Genomic DNA, 16,342 nt, shown 5'->3' with positions numbered 1-16,342 from the left:
ATATTCAACACGCACATCCAAGATTATAAAACCCAAAAATGTGATCTTCGTTTTCTTGAAATAATTTTATTTGGGTTTTTGGTGCAAACAAATATGCCTACAAGAGCGATGTGCAAAGTCGATGTTAGAGAAGAAGAAGAAGAAGAAGAAGAGTTTAAGGATGTTAGAGAGAAAGAAGAGGAGCAAGGTTCTTATGCCATGGAAGATTTGGAGGAAGCTTTGCCAATAAGGTTGGTTTTTGGGGTTTTAATTTAAATTAAAGATGTTAGTTTTTTTTTAATCATAGTATAGTTGTTTTCCTTGAATAGTAGTCTTTGTGAGTTCTTGATTGTGTAGAATAGTAGTCTTTGATGAATTCTTGTAAGATTAGATGCGTGAAGGTGTAGATGGTGATGCAGGAGGGGGCTTTCGAGGTTCTACAACGGGAAATCGAGGTCGTTTGCGAACCTAGCCGATGCACTCAAGATCAAAGACATACAAGAATTGGCCAAACCGGATTATTTCCACATCTACAAGATGAGGAAACCGCGCAAAAACACGCTCGCGCCCAGGCTCGATGGGGGCGCCATATCGAAGAGGCCCACGACCTCCGCCACCAATTTGGCTCTGGCCATGGCTATGAGCAACTCGGAGAGCGAATGCAACTCTCCATGCAACTATGTTTAACCATTGGATTGGCGGATCGAAATTTTGCATAGCTCAACCCATTATTTTACTCAATATTATGCATTTAATCGAGCATATAATTAATATAAAGTACTATGAAAATTTGCTGTGGAATCTAAAAAACATAGTGCATTGGCATTGAAAATTTTAGCTCTCATTTGATATGGAAGTGTGTACTTGTGCTACACTTTCTACAGAGTATGCCAACAACAATTTCTAAATCTATCCATGAAGAAAGCAGACTACAACTTCAGAGAGAGGGAAATCTAGTATTGAAGAAATCGGTACCGCAGGAACTTTTCTTCCTCGGGTTCAAGCAGATATAGATGATCCATAATCGGTGTAAACTTCGAACCGATTATCTTCACAACCGGATTCGAGTGACCTTCCAGAAATTCTTTGTTGATCTGCATAATAATTGATCAAAAAATGTGTTACTGAGGTGAAAACATCAACTGAAAAGCAGCACCAAAATCTTGTTGCACAAAATCTACAGCATCTGATCTCCTCTTTCTATCATGACACATACTAAGCAAGTCGTTGAACTCGAATCCAGCAAGAATACGATTAAACATGGCATGGTTTCAAACTCATGAGCTACAAACAGACCTACAAATTATTCTCCTCGTACCTGTGTACAACCAAAGATTTTGAGCATCTTCAGCGACGAGCAGCTATCAACAATCAATCCAAGACCCTCATTACTAATTTTGCGACACCATGATAGATCCAAACTCACCAACTTTCTTGAGCATTTGGCGAGTGACAGGGCAGTATGCGGTCCGACCTACCAAATTTAACGAGTTGGTCACAAGCATCAAAGGGAAAACAAAAGAGAGGGCTGACTCTTGATAAAGATACCTTTACAATACTATTCAGAAAAAGTTCTAACAATGACTCTCCGGAGCTTTCTAGAAAGGCCGCCACAGCTTCATCACTACATGGAGACGATTAGCCATATCCAATTACTGATGTAAAGAAATATGTTTGAATATGCAAGAATCTTTAATCCACAACTTTACACGAAGCTGAAAATTCAGAGGTAATACAGACCTGAATTCATTGCGACAAAGTTTGAGCTTTTGAATTGATTTACAACCATTGGCAAGATACTCCAGCCCCGAATCTGTCAACTTATTCAGGTTTGAAATGTCCAGCGAATGCAAATCATCACAAGTTGTACCAATGATTTTGAGAGAGTTATCAGTAAGTATGCTGTAGTCAGTGTGAAGTAAACGAATGTTAGAACATAATCAAGAAAACAGATCAGCAAGAGGCGCTTACTAGTAAATGAACTCACTTGCAATCAGAAAAGTCGAGATCCTTGAGAACTTTACCGCAAGCAGAAGCAGTAACTAGACCGTTCACAAATTGATCATTTATAGTACGCATTTGAGCAACAGATAAGACTTCCAAACAAGTAAACTTCTTAAATGCAGGTAGAATCTGCATTGCGTCAATTTTATTGCACTCGTCTATGTATAACTCCTTCAATTGTGATCCCAAAACATCGGCTATACAGTTAACAGCAGCAGAGGTTAGAAGGGTGCACTGACCCAAATTGATAGACCGCAGTAGAGGTGCTGACTTAACAAGGTTTCTGATCCCATCGTCAGATAAACCACAGGCGCCTCTAAGGGACAAGATGGTCAATCTAGAAAAACATTCCTGACTTTTGTTTAATATGTCCATGAATGCAATATCAAGCATGCATTGGCCACATAGATCAAGTTGAAGCACCTGCAAAAATAGATCAAGCATGCATTGGCCACATAGGCAGTAGCAGTAGCAGTAGGTTAAAAAAACATAACAGGAATGAGTAGGAGTGCCTCAGGAACATACACATAGGAAAAAAACAGAGAATTCCACAGACGATCCTTATTTGAATTCTCAATTAGATAGAAGAATGCAAAGACTCATAAAACAACACCAATAATAACGGCAGCATGGACCAATAGCCTCCCTAACGGCCCCATCAGAGAGAATCTAGTTTCACAATGATCTATCAGCGAAATAATAAAAACAAACAATCTACTTCGACATCGAGCATATCTTTCAATTCAATATTGGTAAGGCGTAGATATACATAAACCATTGGTGATCATATTCCAGAGTCCATAACTGTATTTAGGTGAATTACTCCCTAAGTTTCTGGCATTACCAGAGGAGGCATAATGTAAGCACTTGAATTACAGAGGTAGTATGTTCAATTCATCACCTATCACAAGCCACACCCGCAGAGGTAACAATCATGACGTATTAAGTCCTAAAGAGAATATATGATGAGGATGAGGATGGAAGTATCATTAACACAAAGCTTGTTAGGATACAAAGATTAACCAAAGATTACATGGTTCGATCACAGAAGGATCTACATTCACAAGAACCAAACCACAATACAAATCAATCTCTCTCACTCTCTCTCAAGAACAACCAAGAACCAAACCACAATACAAATCAATCTCTCAAACTAATCTAATCACTATTCTGTCTATTAGTTACAATCAATTCAGCCACACTACCAACAATGCTGACGATGAAGTGATAAAATTGACCTGCAACTTTGTTGTGTCACAGTTCCCAATTGTGTCATGAAACTGCTCTTGAGTGAGCCACGAGCAATTCTTGAGGCGTATCTCAGTTGGAGATCTTTCCACAAGAAGCCTCAAAACAGCCGCGTTCATTGTGCTTCTATCGCACATTCTGTTAATCAGCCTTAGACGGAGGTTATCTGGAACATTTTCGAGCGACGTGATTTCGTTGGGACATACGGCGAGAGCATTCAATGTTAGAATCATCAGCGAAGGAACAAATCGTGCAGCAACGCTTTCTTCCGAGGGGATCCACTTGATCAACTCCTCAGGTGAGGATCTCTCCATCACCATCTTTAATGCATCAGCAAATGATTTCCCTGACGATTCCATGTCTCTCTATTGTGATCAAGAAAACTCAAGATCGCAGCTTGATTTGAATAATAAAGAAGGAAGCAGGAAAAGGAAGGGAAGTGGGGAATTAGGAGGATTGCGATGAGGAAGATGGTGATTGGAAGGAGCATGGGATTGGGGGGTGAGAGGGGGAAATTTGGGGAATGTGAGTCTTGTGCTCGCGATATGAATAGCTGTTGTATATATAGGGGAAGGGGAAGGGGAATCTGAATTCATTGTGTTTGAGATCGGGGGAAAAAGATTGAAAGCTGAGGAAATACAGATTGAGGTAGAGAGGGAGAGGGCTTTTTGTCTCTGCTCTCTAATTCTCTCTTCTTCAATATATATATATATATATTTGATTTATTATTTTGATTTATTAAAGTATATCTAATGCAAACATTATTATAAAGGACAATTTAGTCATTTCGAGCTCAAGTATCGCGTGCCTGCATCGCCAGAGCAACTGGATAAGAGAGGCCAGCAACCGCCGTCGTCGCGCCAAAAATGACGATCGCCGCCGCGGCACACGCTACCACCGCCCGATTCGCACTGATTCCAGCTTTGTCACGTGCCTCGAGGTCTAAGCGGTGCACGATTAGCACAGGCGTGAGGTGCGCATTGCCACCACAGGCGCAGAGGATGATCGAGAGCAGACGATCGGTTTCTCTATCACTTGTTTTCCTCCATTTCTTCTGCCTATCTAAAGGCGAGTTTTACTTTTTATTTGTTTTAATTTACAGTTTCGTAAACGTAAGTTTTCGCTCATGTTTTTGTTATACTGGATGCGATTAATATTGCTTGCAAATTCGCAATGCTGGATTGTAGATTTATGCAGAAATTTTTTGTAATGTATCTACACTTGCGTTGCGATTGCACTTAGGATGGATTCACTTTCGGAAGATCGATTTAATGAGTTAGAATTAGATGAAAAACTAATCGCTAACTAATTTGTGATTAAAACTGAACATAGTTGTTAGAAATGATTACACTGACTTAGTATGAGGATTAGCTTGATAAGGAATGAAATTATTATGTAGCTTGACTTGATTAGTTTGAGAGGTATTGGACTAATTTTGATCAAAGCTGGATGTGGTTTTGCTTTCACTGCTGCTTGCATCTTAGTATTGGTTGAAGCTTTGAACCAACTGCATTTATGATTTTTTTTATTTTTCATTTTCGATGATGTTTCTTTGGTAGCGCAGATGCATTGGCTGCAAACGCAATGGATAAATATGTCAAAAAGTATGAATGAATCTTCTTATGTTAGTGTTTGCTTTCATAGACTTGTTTCTTCTTTGAAGCTGCTAACAAATTTTCACCGGCTTTTATCCAGGAAAAGGCTTGATCCACTAGAGGCTTATATACCTGCTGTTATATTGACTGAGTTTCAAATCAAGGAATTAGGTAATCTCCTGTATGTTTTCCTGATGAGAAACTGAGTTTTTCTTCGGTAATACTGAGTGATATGTACCCTCCCTATTTTGGTTTTAGTTATGTCGTGCATCTATATTGCAGGGCAATATCTTGAAGACGATCAACCTCAATTTCTCAGCTGCCGGAGTCTCTTAAGATCTGGTCCTGCTTCATCTTTGCGCGCAAATATTCGAGCAGTGAGTGAATCATAGCATTACTCAAATCCTATCACTTTCTGTTTTAATGTGCCATTTTACTCATCATTTTGGTTGATAAACTAAGACATACCCCATCCCCCATAAACAAACTACACAATCTCAGTCTTTATCATTTTGGTTAATGTTTATAAACACCCAATATTTCAGTCTTTTCTCTGCATTGCTCATTTTTTAGGTAGCACAGTATGCCTCTGATGCTGGAAACGGCAAATATGCATTCGACGAGGTTGATCAATGTTTGAGGTATTTTTTCCTTTTCTGGCAAAAGAAGATCTACACGGGGCAATCAAGTTATTTGTATCAATGTTTATATATGGACTTCAATCTATTAAAAAAGGTCAGGGTTCAGTTACTGAGCTCATGTGTTTGCTGTTGAAGTTTGGCTTACCAACAGGCTACCACACATTGTTATATTGATTACATACATTTAAAGCTAGTTATTTTGTCAATTGTTTGTAGAGCTCTAGAAGAACTTGATTCTCTTCTTCTGCGGGCATCAAGAAATGATTCGGGCTCCACAGTCGAAGCAATGAAAGCAAGAGTTGTTACCGCACTCAATGCACTGAACAGGTAAGTTCAATCTTAAGATAGACATAAAAAGCAGCATATAATCATCAGCATATGAGAAAGAAGTGGTTGAGTTTCAAGTTGAAGATCTAATACTTGCTTTTCTCTCGCTCAGCCTTCTGAAGACGGTTCCAGCTGAGGTGCTCGACAAGGGAAAGGCAATGGCAAATGCATACATGAATCCAAGTGAAGATACATCAACTGAAACGCTCGACCCCCAGTTAAAGAAATTGGAATCAATATTGTAATCTATTTTTGATTTAGCTCTCAAACATTGAGGTTCCAACTGTTATACTTATTGGGGTATGGAAACCTATTTCACTCCAAAAATGTTGTACAGTCTGTTTTAAACTATTTTCACATATAGTAGCAGTAAAAATCACTGGAAACAGCCGTGTTAGCTTTACTCGTATTTAGTCGATGAACCAGATATATACATGGACCCGACAAGCTTTAATATATATCAACACTATAATCAGAGTTGAGAAACGGCCATGGATAATGGCAAATGACTGAAAAAGTTGAATACATTAAAAACCATACAGTAATCACACACAACTAAAAATAAACCTATAATAAATATTCCTTATAACGAAGCAACCTAATATATATACTAAGCCCGAAGAAAGACAACTCACTATATACACTAGCAAGGCATGATACTATTGTTTCTCTATTAATGTCAATGTCGTATAATTTCTTACTGCATCAAATCGTTGCTAAGCTGCTGAAGATCCGTTTCAAACTCGGGCATGCCACTCGTAGTGTACCCATGCTCATGGGAGATATCTGTCAAGTAGAAGAGGATGCTTAAAACTTTTAAAAAAAACCATACTAGCATGTGCGTGGATTAAAAAATATGCACTACCTTTGGACAAAACCGGACATCAAGTGTCTCCAGCACATTGCAATGAGTTATAGCAGTTTCAACAGCTTCCTCGTCAATGCTGCAAGACTAGTATATCCCCGCATATGCATAACCAATGGCACGAAAAAGGAAATGAGAAAAATATCATATTAAGTAAAACATGACATGAAAGTCGTCACAAAACTAATCAAGGCACATCTGACACACTTAACCTAATCTCTTCAGCTAATTAGATGGCAAAAAGTTCATCAGGTCGATGTGCAAATGTTAGATGAAATCAGTGAGAAAGTGAAATTAGTTCTTTTAAGGTTGAAAAAAAAACACAAACAGTCCACTTTTGCAGCTCCAGTTACAACTCAGCCAAAATAATCATTGGCACTTATCAAAAAATCATATACTAGTTATGGGTGTTAAAAAATCTACCTGAAGAAAAAGAGTGGTTAAGCGTGGACAATCAAGCTTCAAAATCTCCAAGGAGTTGCAATTGCTGAATGATTAATAAATTAAAAACAGTTATTAAAACTCAAATTTACAGAATCAGGAGCGAGAAAAATTGTTAAGTGTGAATATGCGCATACCTCAAGTTGAGAAAGAGCAAATTACAGCATGAGATGTCAACTTCCTTCAGGTTTGACGACAAGGAAAGGTTCAAAGATGATAGATGGAAACATCTAGCTGTAGAAGGAATGACCACCTTCTTAATATTTGGACAGCCAACACAGTTAAGATTCTGGAGCAGGCGCTTAGGTTCGTGCTCATGAAGCACATTTTCCCCAAACGAGCCACCAAACAACTCACAAGAAGTGCTGGCATTAGATAGTCCATTACGGTGAAACCCCCAATCCAAGTCATGCATATTGATGCAACCATTCAAGCTGACATGAGTTAAATGCCGACAACCAGCAAGCAACTCCTCTATGGACGACTGGCAGAGCGTTCCATACGACAAGTCCAATTCACAGAGAGCTGGGAGGGCATTGCCTTTGTAAATAGGCTCCAAAGATGTGTCACTAAGGTACTTGCATGCTTGCAATTTCAGAACCTATAAAATTTTGGTATAAGTTAACATGATTGTAAAAACATACTCGATATAAACTTCACAGGATAAAACATAACAACTGTTTCAATTAACAAAAGGAAGAGGGGGCTTAGGGGATTCAGATGCAATAAAATACTACCTTCAAATACAAGCAGGAGTCAAAAACAGGTTGCAGATTAACCAAAAAGGTGTATGACAAATCAAGGTAAGTCAAGTTGAGAAGGCAGCGCAAAGATGAAAGTCCATCAGGACCAACAGAGGGGCACGACATCAAGACCAATGTATCAATAAGCGGGCATGAAGATGCTGTCGCAGATAAGAAATCATCCTTGAGTTGGCTGCGTGAATCAATAGTTGAAAGAAAATTAGATGCATATGTATTAGCTTGATCTGCAAGAAAGGTTGCTAAAAACAAATGGTAATTATTAAGTAAACTCACCTGCAGAAAGATGCATCCAGAGTTGTAAGAAGAGGGCAGTGTATGTATGCTTCAGATAATACGCCACAACCCTTTAGTTCAAGTGAAACCATTAATGGCGCTTCAACATGGAGCACGTTCAGTTTGGGGCATATTCCCATATTCAAAGACTTTAGACCAACCTGGAATGGATTCATATATTATATGGAAAAATGATAAGCAGAAAGCAAATAAAGTCTGAAACGTATCATTATAGCTTTGTTTAACTGTCACAGACAAGATATTTTTACAAAGAAGATTTACTAAAGTGCCCAATTCAAGCAAGACGCAAAGACATAGTAAGGGAACAGTTGCAATAATCAGTTAATAATGATAGAGGTTGATGGCTTCACAGAAGCAATCAATAAAATGATGACTTACAGGTGAAAATGATGCTTTCTCAAGATGATCACAGCCATCTAATGAGACATGCTCAAGGTAAGGACATTCAAGTTCAAGAGAGGTTATAGCACGGCAACCACCAAGTGAAAGACTGAGCAAAGACGTACTGTGGAAGCTCACTGTAGTCAATCTCTGAAAAAGTAATGGACACAATCAGGTTTGATAGCATACTATAGAAAGAATATAGATCTAGTAAAATTATGATGACGAACCTCACAGTTGTCAAGAACTAATGATCTCAACATAGTACAGCCTCCTCCACTACCGAAAACTTCACAAATTGAATTTGTCAAAGATTCGCATTCAGTGAGGTCCACTTCTTGCAAAGAATGGCATTGGAGGGCCAAGGTTGTTAAGCTTTCTTGCTTTTGCAAAACTAATTTCTGTGATTCAATGAATGAAGTACACTCAATACTGGGGCATGGATTACAACAAAAATAAGAAAGCAGTGGTTCACAGTGAGGAATTGTAATTTATAACGAACAAATATTTTATGAAAAATGGCATACTTTAAGTGCATTTGATGTAATACTGATTCTTTGGAGAGAGGGACAATTAGAAACTGTGATTGAAGACAGAACATTGCTCCTTAAATTCAAATCAACAAATCTGCAAAGATGTAATTAATTAGTCATTTGCTGAAGAAAAAAACATATGACAAAGTTCATGTGAAAGAGTGCAACATACTTCCGACAGTGTACAAGCCTTATGTTCTTCAGTCGTTGCAGATCCAAAGATACTGATGTCAATAAACTGCAGTTATCAAGCTCCAGAACCTAGAAACAATGCATAGGTATCATCAGCATACTTGATAACAACTAGCCTATTTTTTCGCATACCATCACAATTACAAATTGTTGAAAAACATAAGACAAGAGGGTATTCAAACCTCAAGCAACGAACTAGAAGCTATAGCAACCATTGAAGCCGATGTTATACCCTCACAGCTGTGAAGTTTCAGAACTGTCAACATATTGAGCCTCACAGACTGCAAAGGGTAATGACATTTTAGATGACTTGCATCTGTATATACTATATACTAAATGGAATTGGATATACAAACAAAAAAGAGATGAGAGGAGCTACGAGATAGAACTTACTTCAAGAGAGATGTTTGGGCAGTATGAAGCATCAAGAATACGGAGATGTACACAATGCTGAGCTATTCCTTGTAGTGTCTCATCACTGACACATGAACAATTGGACATGTCCAAAGACTCCAAGAGTGGGCACGATGTCACAGCTGAGCGGATAGCAGCATCTGAAAGCTTGTGACAGGAAGCAATATCAAGGTCACGCAAAAGGGGACAGTTGAGCACTGCATGTGGCATACTACTCCGCTTTAGGGACAAGGTCTCGAGAAGGGGACACCTGGAAAAATAATGATTTATAAATACTGGAACACTTAACGTGGAACTTGAAAACAGAAACGGAATTATTTAGCACCTGATAGAGATGCGAACCACACGGCATTTCACTATCTGAAGATCATGCAATCTTTCATGATGAATGGGGGTTTCCTGAATGCCATTACCTAACGTAGCATCATTGATAGTTAAACTCTTCAACATATGGCAATCTGTCAATGCTTGGAAAAAGGTTTCCCCCAACTGGCCTTTGCCCAAGGTCAAAATCTCAAGATTTCTGTTTGAAATTATAACAATAAAAAAGTTAATCAAACTGTTCTATATTAGTACAAGTTTGTAAGGTAAAATCAGAATCCAGTTTACCTAAGTGAAGAGATGGCTGTCATCACCAGCGGATGGATAGCAGGGGTACCGTAAATATTCACTCCAGTAGCATTGGGATATCGATGACACATGTCCTCAACTGATACATGAAAAGGGTCATGAAAGTTAATTTGACCAAAAATTGAGACGGACCAAAAATTTGACCAGGTAGTAGCCAAGAGAAGGAAATAATCTAGTCAAAATTCATGGCAAGTGCCCTTTTTCAGCACAAGGATTCTTTGTTCGAGCATAAACAGCAGATATTTAACCAAACATATATTATAACTATCAGATAGACTTCAGGTTCATGCCAACTGCTGAAAGGATTTATAGTACAGATTCCAGAGAATAAGTGAGTGAACTTTCCCACCAACCGCCATAAGTAACTCTCCCAATAGCAGAAGCCACAGTCCAACGTATCTTTATTTGTCTACCTCACTAGGTCACAGCATTTGGTAGTCGATGCTCCACAGATGACAAGTGAATTCAAGTTCAATGTTAACGCTTGGTTTAACTAAGTCTAGTCGTCAAGCAGATTTATACAACAAAATTGTCATAATGCATGAGGTTTGAATATAATAATTAACTAGACCGAGATCTCGTTCTCAGTTAAACAATAGTCTAAAAAACTTGTGATGTGAAACTTAAGTTACATAACCTGTTTGGCCATACATTCAGTATAATATAGGTTTGAACATTGATTTACTTAGTAATAATGAACATATAGCAGCACATACAATTGTGAATAATTTTGTCCATGACAAGGATATTAACTAGGTTGAATGAGATCTCAATTAAATTGAAAGCCTAGAAACATATCTAGTCAAACTTAAGTTACACAAATTGTTCTGCCACACATTTATTAAAAAGTCAAAATTCAAATACATCAGAAAATATATAGAAGAAATAAGAAATGTTCAGCATAGACTAAATTATAGCGTGAAGCTTAAAACCAAATCTCTAAGTTATTAATGCCAGAATAAATAAACAGTACTAGAAAGCATTTTAGCAAAATAAGAGATCATAGTAATACTCTACTGACATTGCTGCACAGATATGTAGCGGTTCTCAAAATTCAGGTACCGCCAGAAATCTTCGTGAGAACTTGCATCTCTCCACTGCCGGCAAACCCTTGCAGCTCGGCAAAGATCAATGTGTTCCAAGAATGAGAAAACCTACAAGGATTTTCAATATACAAAATAAGCATCAATAGCAAAAAACAGGTCAAAACAAATTAAACCCATGAGTGTGAGTGTCATTTGTAACAGGAATGATTAATATACTACCATATGCAATAAGTCATCAGTCAGATCCATCCGAACTTCCATATCGTCCATCCTATCAGCGTCGATAATATTTGTTGCATCGACTCCGCTTATAGTAGAATCAGGTAAATCCCCATCATCAAACTTGTCGTGATGGGGATGAAGGTAATGAAATTCATTCAGAAACTGAGTACCCCAGTCCCTGAAATAGACAAAAGTCAAGTTCAAAATTTTCCAGCACATACAGATAATTTGACATACCACTAAGTAGTGCCACACCCAAAGGTCACTATTTCAGTATATGTAAGGGCATCCAAATATCAAATTGAAGGTAAATAATTCCTCTACCTTGGAGTTATCTGACCTAAAATGATCTAAAATGTGTGTTCTTATCATGTTTTATCTTATCTATCTTCCCTACCAAACTGCCACGTAAAGATTTAAACTAGTCGACAAAGTTATCATCGATAAAAATTGTTCTCGGTTTAGATAACAATGGATGCTTGCATTCCTTCTTCGGGTCTACAAACCCGCAACCACATAAAACAGATAAAGCTGCAGCATGCAAAACTTTACCAATTGAATATCAATCAGTATACAATTTATACAAAAATTACACACTAGATTATAGGCAATTTGCACCTAGGAGTGGGAGTTCTTACAGAGAAAAAGAGTGAACTTTGGGACGTTTATTCTGCAAATCGCGATCAGAACTATCTCTCCCTGTAGCAATCATTGCCGTGGAAGATGAAGGATCACCACCTAATCCCAAATTCAAATTAACATCCACTTTCAGCTCCTGACTTCCACTAGCTCCATCAGCTCGTCGAGTCTTCACCTCATTTAGCCACAGCGGGAAATGTTCACTCTTTTTATTCGATTCATCATCAAGATCAAACATTTCGGTTGTCTCCTCATTTGCTCGTTCACCATCCACCCGTAACCCACTACCACGACCACCACTTCCACCATCATCGTGAAAGTTAGCCCAAAACCCTAATTCAGAATCATCATTATCCATATCCTCAATCGCATTCCCCAAAAGGCAGTTGCCCTCCTTATTCCGACGGCAGAAATAACATAAATTACACGCAATAACGCTGTCGCTCTCCTCCTCTTCCTCTCCAAAGCATGAAAATCCAAAGCAGCAAATCCTCATACACACCAAAAATCTACACACCTCACTAACCCATCCACATCTTTGTAGCCTCAAAATCGAAAATTTCACCACAAAACCCTAAAATTCACCAAACGCTAGGCAAAATATTTAGAAAACCGAAATTTACCCGCAATGTCTCCTTGTGCCGCCAATTCCGCTTCAATCGAGCTGGAAAACGCGAAGAAAATGTGGTAAAAACTAAAATCCAATGTAATTGCCGAAAAAGCTGCATTCACGGAGCAAAACAGATCGGATCGGAAGAAACGAGCGCAGTGGAGAAACGAGCTTCTATGGAATTTCTCCTTGAAGAAAGATCGGCGGCAATGAAGATTAATGTTTTCCTCTTTTGCATTCCTCTCTCGCTCTCTCCAGCGGTAAAGGCTTTATCTTTTGTTAGAAAAATGGAGTCTAATTAAACTTATTCATTTTCTGTCTTTGTATTGTATTTTTTATTTATTTTATTTTATTATTTGCTGCCCCTTTTTATATTGGGCTGATGAGTTGGATTTGCGGCTGATATTTATTCAAATCGCGGCCCGTTTTGAAATTATTTATAGTTATTGGGGTTTGTTTAAATTAAATTATCACTGCATTATTTTAGGGTTTGCTTGTGTTAAGAAATCATGGAATAGCAACAAATTAGTGTGTTTAGTATGTAATCATGGAGAGATTATGCAACATCTCACTCATAAATACTTCTATCTAAATAAGAATCTATATTTTATCAAAAACATATACTCCATATCATTTAAAACAATCTAAGTATTTACTCTCTAATGAAAACATCGTATATTTATAATGTGTACGTATTTCATTTTCCAACGTAATTTTTCAGTTATCGTATAATATACTCCTTTCAAATTCAAATTTATCGATATGTGTTATTTATGAGGTCTCAAAACAAAATAATCATTTGTTCCTTTATTATAATCTACTTAATTATCTCTTTATTTATCTGTTTTTTTATTCTTATTTTTAGCTTACTAAATATAATTACCTTCTTTTTCGCTTTTAAAAAAAGACTTCGATTAATATCTTGATTAATTGCGACGGATGGAATACATATGGAAAGCAATCTATAAAAACATGTTTGATATCTACATAATACGTGTCAGAATGTTACTGTAATTGCTCCTTAATTAACCAACATTTTTAATGCGTTAAGAATGAAGTGATTAAGGTTAAACATTTGAATTAATTGTCATAACCCTGGTGGTGGAACATTGGGACCCACGGTGCTATATCAACGGCTGAGGAAACATGGTAAATCGAAATCGAACGGCCCACAAAAAAAATCATGATTTAATATGAAAGGAATATGTATAGATGTGGCCGACAATATACTATTTTTACTTCTTCCACACCTGAGTATACCAAATATTCAATGCATGATATAAAACTTTAATTTCCTGAGTGAGGGATGGGACCCCTGAGTACTTTTTTCTTAGTGGCCACATATTTGAATACTTCCTCGTCCCATAAAAATATATACACTTTACATTTTCATTTGTCCCTTAAAAATATGTGCATTACATTTTTAGAAAATTATCTCAATTTATTATATTTATCTTATTTACAAATTATACTATCATTAACGATCTCACTCTCTAATAACACTACTTTAAGTACTTTTGTCATCTTCTCTATTACTTTTTCAATTTTGTCTTAATTCTCGTGTCATGTCTATTGTCCATATTTTTATAGAACGGGGGAGTACTTTGTACTCTCACCACCCCCTGTCATAAAGAGAATCTTATTTGAGTTAGACACAAATTTTTAAAAATATAAAAAAAATGAATTGAAAAATATAATGGAATATGTAACTAATCCCTCCGTCTCTAAAGAATATGAACTATTTCATGTTTCGTCTGTCTCTGAAAAGAATGAATTTTCTAATTTTAAAAAAGTGAAACAACACATTACCTCTACACTTCATTTTATTTACAACTTATGTCATTACAATAATGTAGACTTTACTCTCCACTAACATTATTTCCATTATCCTTTTTCTCTGTCTCTTAGTTTTCCTCTTACTCCCTCCGTCCATGATTAAGAGTCTCATTTCTAAATGGCGTGGGTTTTAAGAAATGTTAAGAAAAATGGGTGGAAGAAAGTTAGTGGAAAAGGGGTTCCACTTGTATATATTAGTTTTAAATGATATGCGAGTGGAATGAGTTAGTGGAATGTGGGGTCACTTTACCATTTATGGTAATTATGAACCGGGACTCTTATTCGTGGACGGACCAAAATGAAAAAACGGAACTCTTATTCGTGGACGGAGGGAGTATTTATTAAAACTCGTGCTAAACCTATTGTTCATATTCTTTGGAAATGAAGGGAATATTAGTTTTATAATAAAATATAACTGCAATAAGTCAGTAATGTGAGTGCTACCTATCATTTACAGTAGAAGTGAATCGAAACTCTTTTAATTGTTAATTAACTAAATAAGTAAGTGAAACTCCTAATGACGAAAGAAGTACTAGTTAGATATATTCAATATTTGTGTGAAAGATTAGACTATAGAGGTCTTTAGTTACTTAAAGTTAAAATTATTACAAAGTTAAATTATTTCAAATTTATGCATGGGATAAGACATAAAAATCCAAATCCAAAATTGAGTATGGAACCGTAGTTTTATAACCGAACAATATTCATGCCATTCAGTAAATTAAATAAATTTTTTAATCATATATTTGAGGCCAATAAGATAATTTGAGTTAGTTATGATTAGATTTTCAATATAGATTCAGTAACCTACATATTTGGCATGTTTCTTTGACACGTAAAAACATGAAAAGCCTTGTATAGCAGAATGAACACCATACATGAGCATTTATAGGATAATAAGGCCTTGTCAAGATCGATATACTGTAAAAGCATGTTTTGAGTATATTGCACGATTAAAATTGCATGTATACAGTTAATTCTAAAATCCACGTTTACACAAGATGAGACGAAGTAATTTTATCACACTGGTATTTGCTTATGCATTTATAAGAAAGCAAACAAGTTTAATTCTTCTCCATAGTAGATTGGTTGTGCACGGCGTTCACAGAAGATGATGCAGTTGGTTCTTTGCATGCCTTGATTAGCTTTGGCTATATTGCTAAAGGTTATACTATATGTCTGCATGTTTCCTTGCCTTAGAAAATAAATGTCACTAGTGTGTATAACACTAAAGGATCTAAGATGTAATAGTTGAGTCAAGTTTCTTGGCTATTTACTGAAAGACGATGTCTCGGTGATTGTTATTTCTTAATCATTGTTGACATAGCATTGAACACATGATTTTGGTTATGTACCACTTTGATTACTTAAATGTTGTTGGTTTTTCATAATCCAAGAAACATGATAGCTTGGGTAGTGGTGATCAATGTTTAGTTGTGCTAGTATTGTTATTGCAATGAATCATGTGTTGTGTAAGTCCGGTTTGATAATATCCTTGAGAGGTGTTCGAAAAATGCTTTGTGTTTTCAACAATCCGGCTGATTGGAATTTATTCCAAAATAATAAATAAAGGTTTCGAACGAGACAACTTTTAAAAAATATATTAATTAATTAAAGTCAAATAGCATACTTAAATTAAGTAATGAATATTTATACCTAAAAAAGAGAAATAATAAATTAA

General features: G+C 36.7%; 5 protein-coding genes across 6 annotated transcripts; 2 read left to right on the top strand and 3 right to left on the bottom strand.

Annotated features, from left to right (window-relative positions):
• Nucleotides 1-24: 24 nt before the first annotated feature.
• On the top strand, nt 25-780 carry LOC125211315 (protein OXIDATIVE STRESS 3 LIKE 2-like). Its single transcript, XM_048111050.1, has 2 exons — nt 25-230; nt 399-780. The coding sequence occupies exons 1-2, from the start codon at nt 94-96 to the stop codon at nt 664-666; spliced, it is 405 nt and encodes a 134-aa protein (XP_047967007.1). The 5' UTR covers nt 25-93; the 3' UTR covers nt 667-780.
• LOC125211312 (F-box/LRR-repeat protein 17-like) lies at nt 776-5,939 on the bottom strand. Its single transcript, XM_048111047.1, has 6 exons — nt 5,888-5,939; nt 1,967-2,406; nt 1,720-1,881; nt 1,528-1,603; nt 1,298-1,453; nt 776-1,073 (listed from the first exon to the last, which is right to left on the bottom strand). Exons 2-6 carry the CDS (start codon nt 2,374-2,376, stop codon nt 933-935), a joined length of 945 nt encoding a protein of 314 aa, XP_047967004.1. The 5' UTR covers nt 2,377-2,406; nt 5,888-5,939; the 3' UTR covers nt 776-932.
• On the bottom strand, nt 2,707-3,893 carry LOC125211314. The gene has a single exon (XM_048111049.1). It carries the CDS (start codon nt 3,588-3,590, stop codon nt 3,171-3,173), a length of 420 nt encoding a protein of 139 aa, XP_047967006.1. The 5' UTR covers nt 3,591-3,893; the 3' UTR covers nt 2,707-3,170.
• On the top strand, nt 4,020-6,180 carry LOC125211313. Its single transcript, XM_048111048.1, has 7 exons — nt 4,020-4,299; nt 4,796-4,835; nt 4,927-4,997; nt 5,109-5,203; nt 5,400-5,467; nt 5,684-5,794; nt 5,907-6,180. The coding sequence occupies exons 1-7, from the start codon at nt 4,098-4,100 to the stop codon at nt 6,037-6,039; spliced, it is 720 nt and encodes a 239-aa protein (XP_047967005.1). The 5' UTR covers nt 4,020-4,097; the 3' UTR covers nt 6,040-6,180.
• Nucleotides 6,181-6,272: 92 nt separating this feature from the next.
• On the bottom strand, nt 6,273-13,124 carry LOC125211311 (F-box/LRR-repeat protein 15-like). 2 transcript variants are annotated; one of them, XM_048111046.1, is made up of 17 exons: nt 12,215-13,124; nt 11,574-11,754; nt 11,330-11,462; nt 10,288-10,387; nt 10,004-10,201; nt 9,658-9,928; nt 9,447-9,545; nt 9,245-9,333; nt 9,067-9,166; nt 8,770-8,940; nt 8,537-8,689; nt 8,138-8,298; nt 7,838-8,036; nt 7,238-7,701; nt 7,083-7,146; nt 6,660-6,763; nt 6,273-6,580 (listed from the first exon to the last, which is right to left on the bottom strand). In XM_048111046.1, the coding sequence occupies exons 1-16, from the start codon at nt 12,709-12,711 to the stop codon at nt 6,707-6,709; spliced, it is 2,937 nt and encodes a 978-aa protein (XP_047967003.1). In that variant the 5' UTR covers nt 12,712-13,124; the 3' UTR covers nt 6,273-6,580; nt 6,660-6,706. The 2 variants fall into 2 exon arrangements, with proteins under 2 accessions (XP_047967003.1, XP_047967002.1); XM_048111045.1 differs by having other exon boundaries at nt 6,660-6,746; nt 12,215-13,123.
• Between the last annotated feature and the right edge of the window lie 3,218 nt (nt 13,125-16,342).

Source organism: Salvia hispanica, chromosome 3, assembly GCF_023119035.1.
Source record: "Salvia hispanica cultivar TCC Black 2014 chromosome 3, UniMelb_Shisp_WGS_1.0, whole genome shotgun sequence".
Taxonomy (NCBI): domain Eukaryota; kingdom Viridiplantae; phylum Streptophyta; class Magnoliopsida; order Lamiales; family Lamiaceae; genus Salvia; species Salvia hispanica.
The sequence above is the reverse complement of the archived record's forward strand: the minus strand, read 5'-3'. Positions and strand labels throughout refer to the sequence as shown.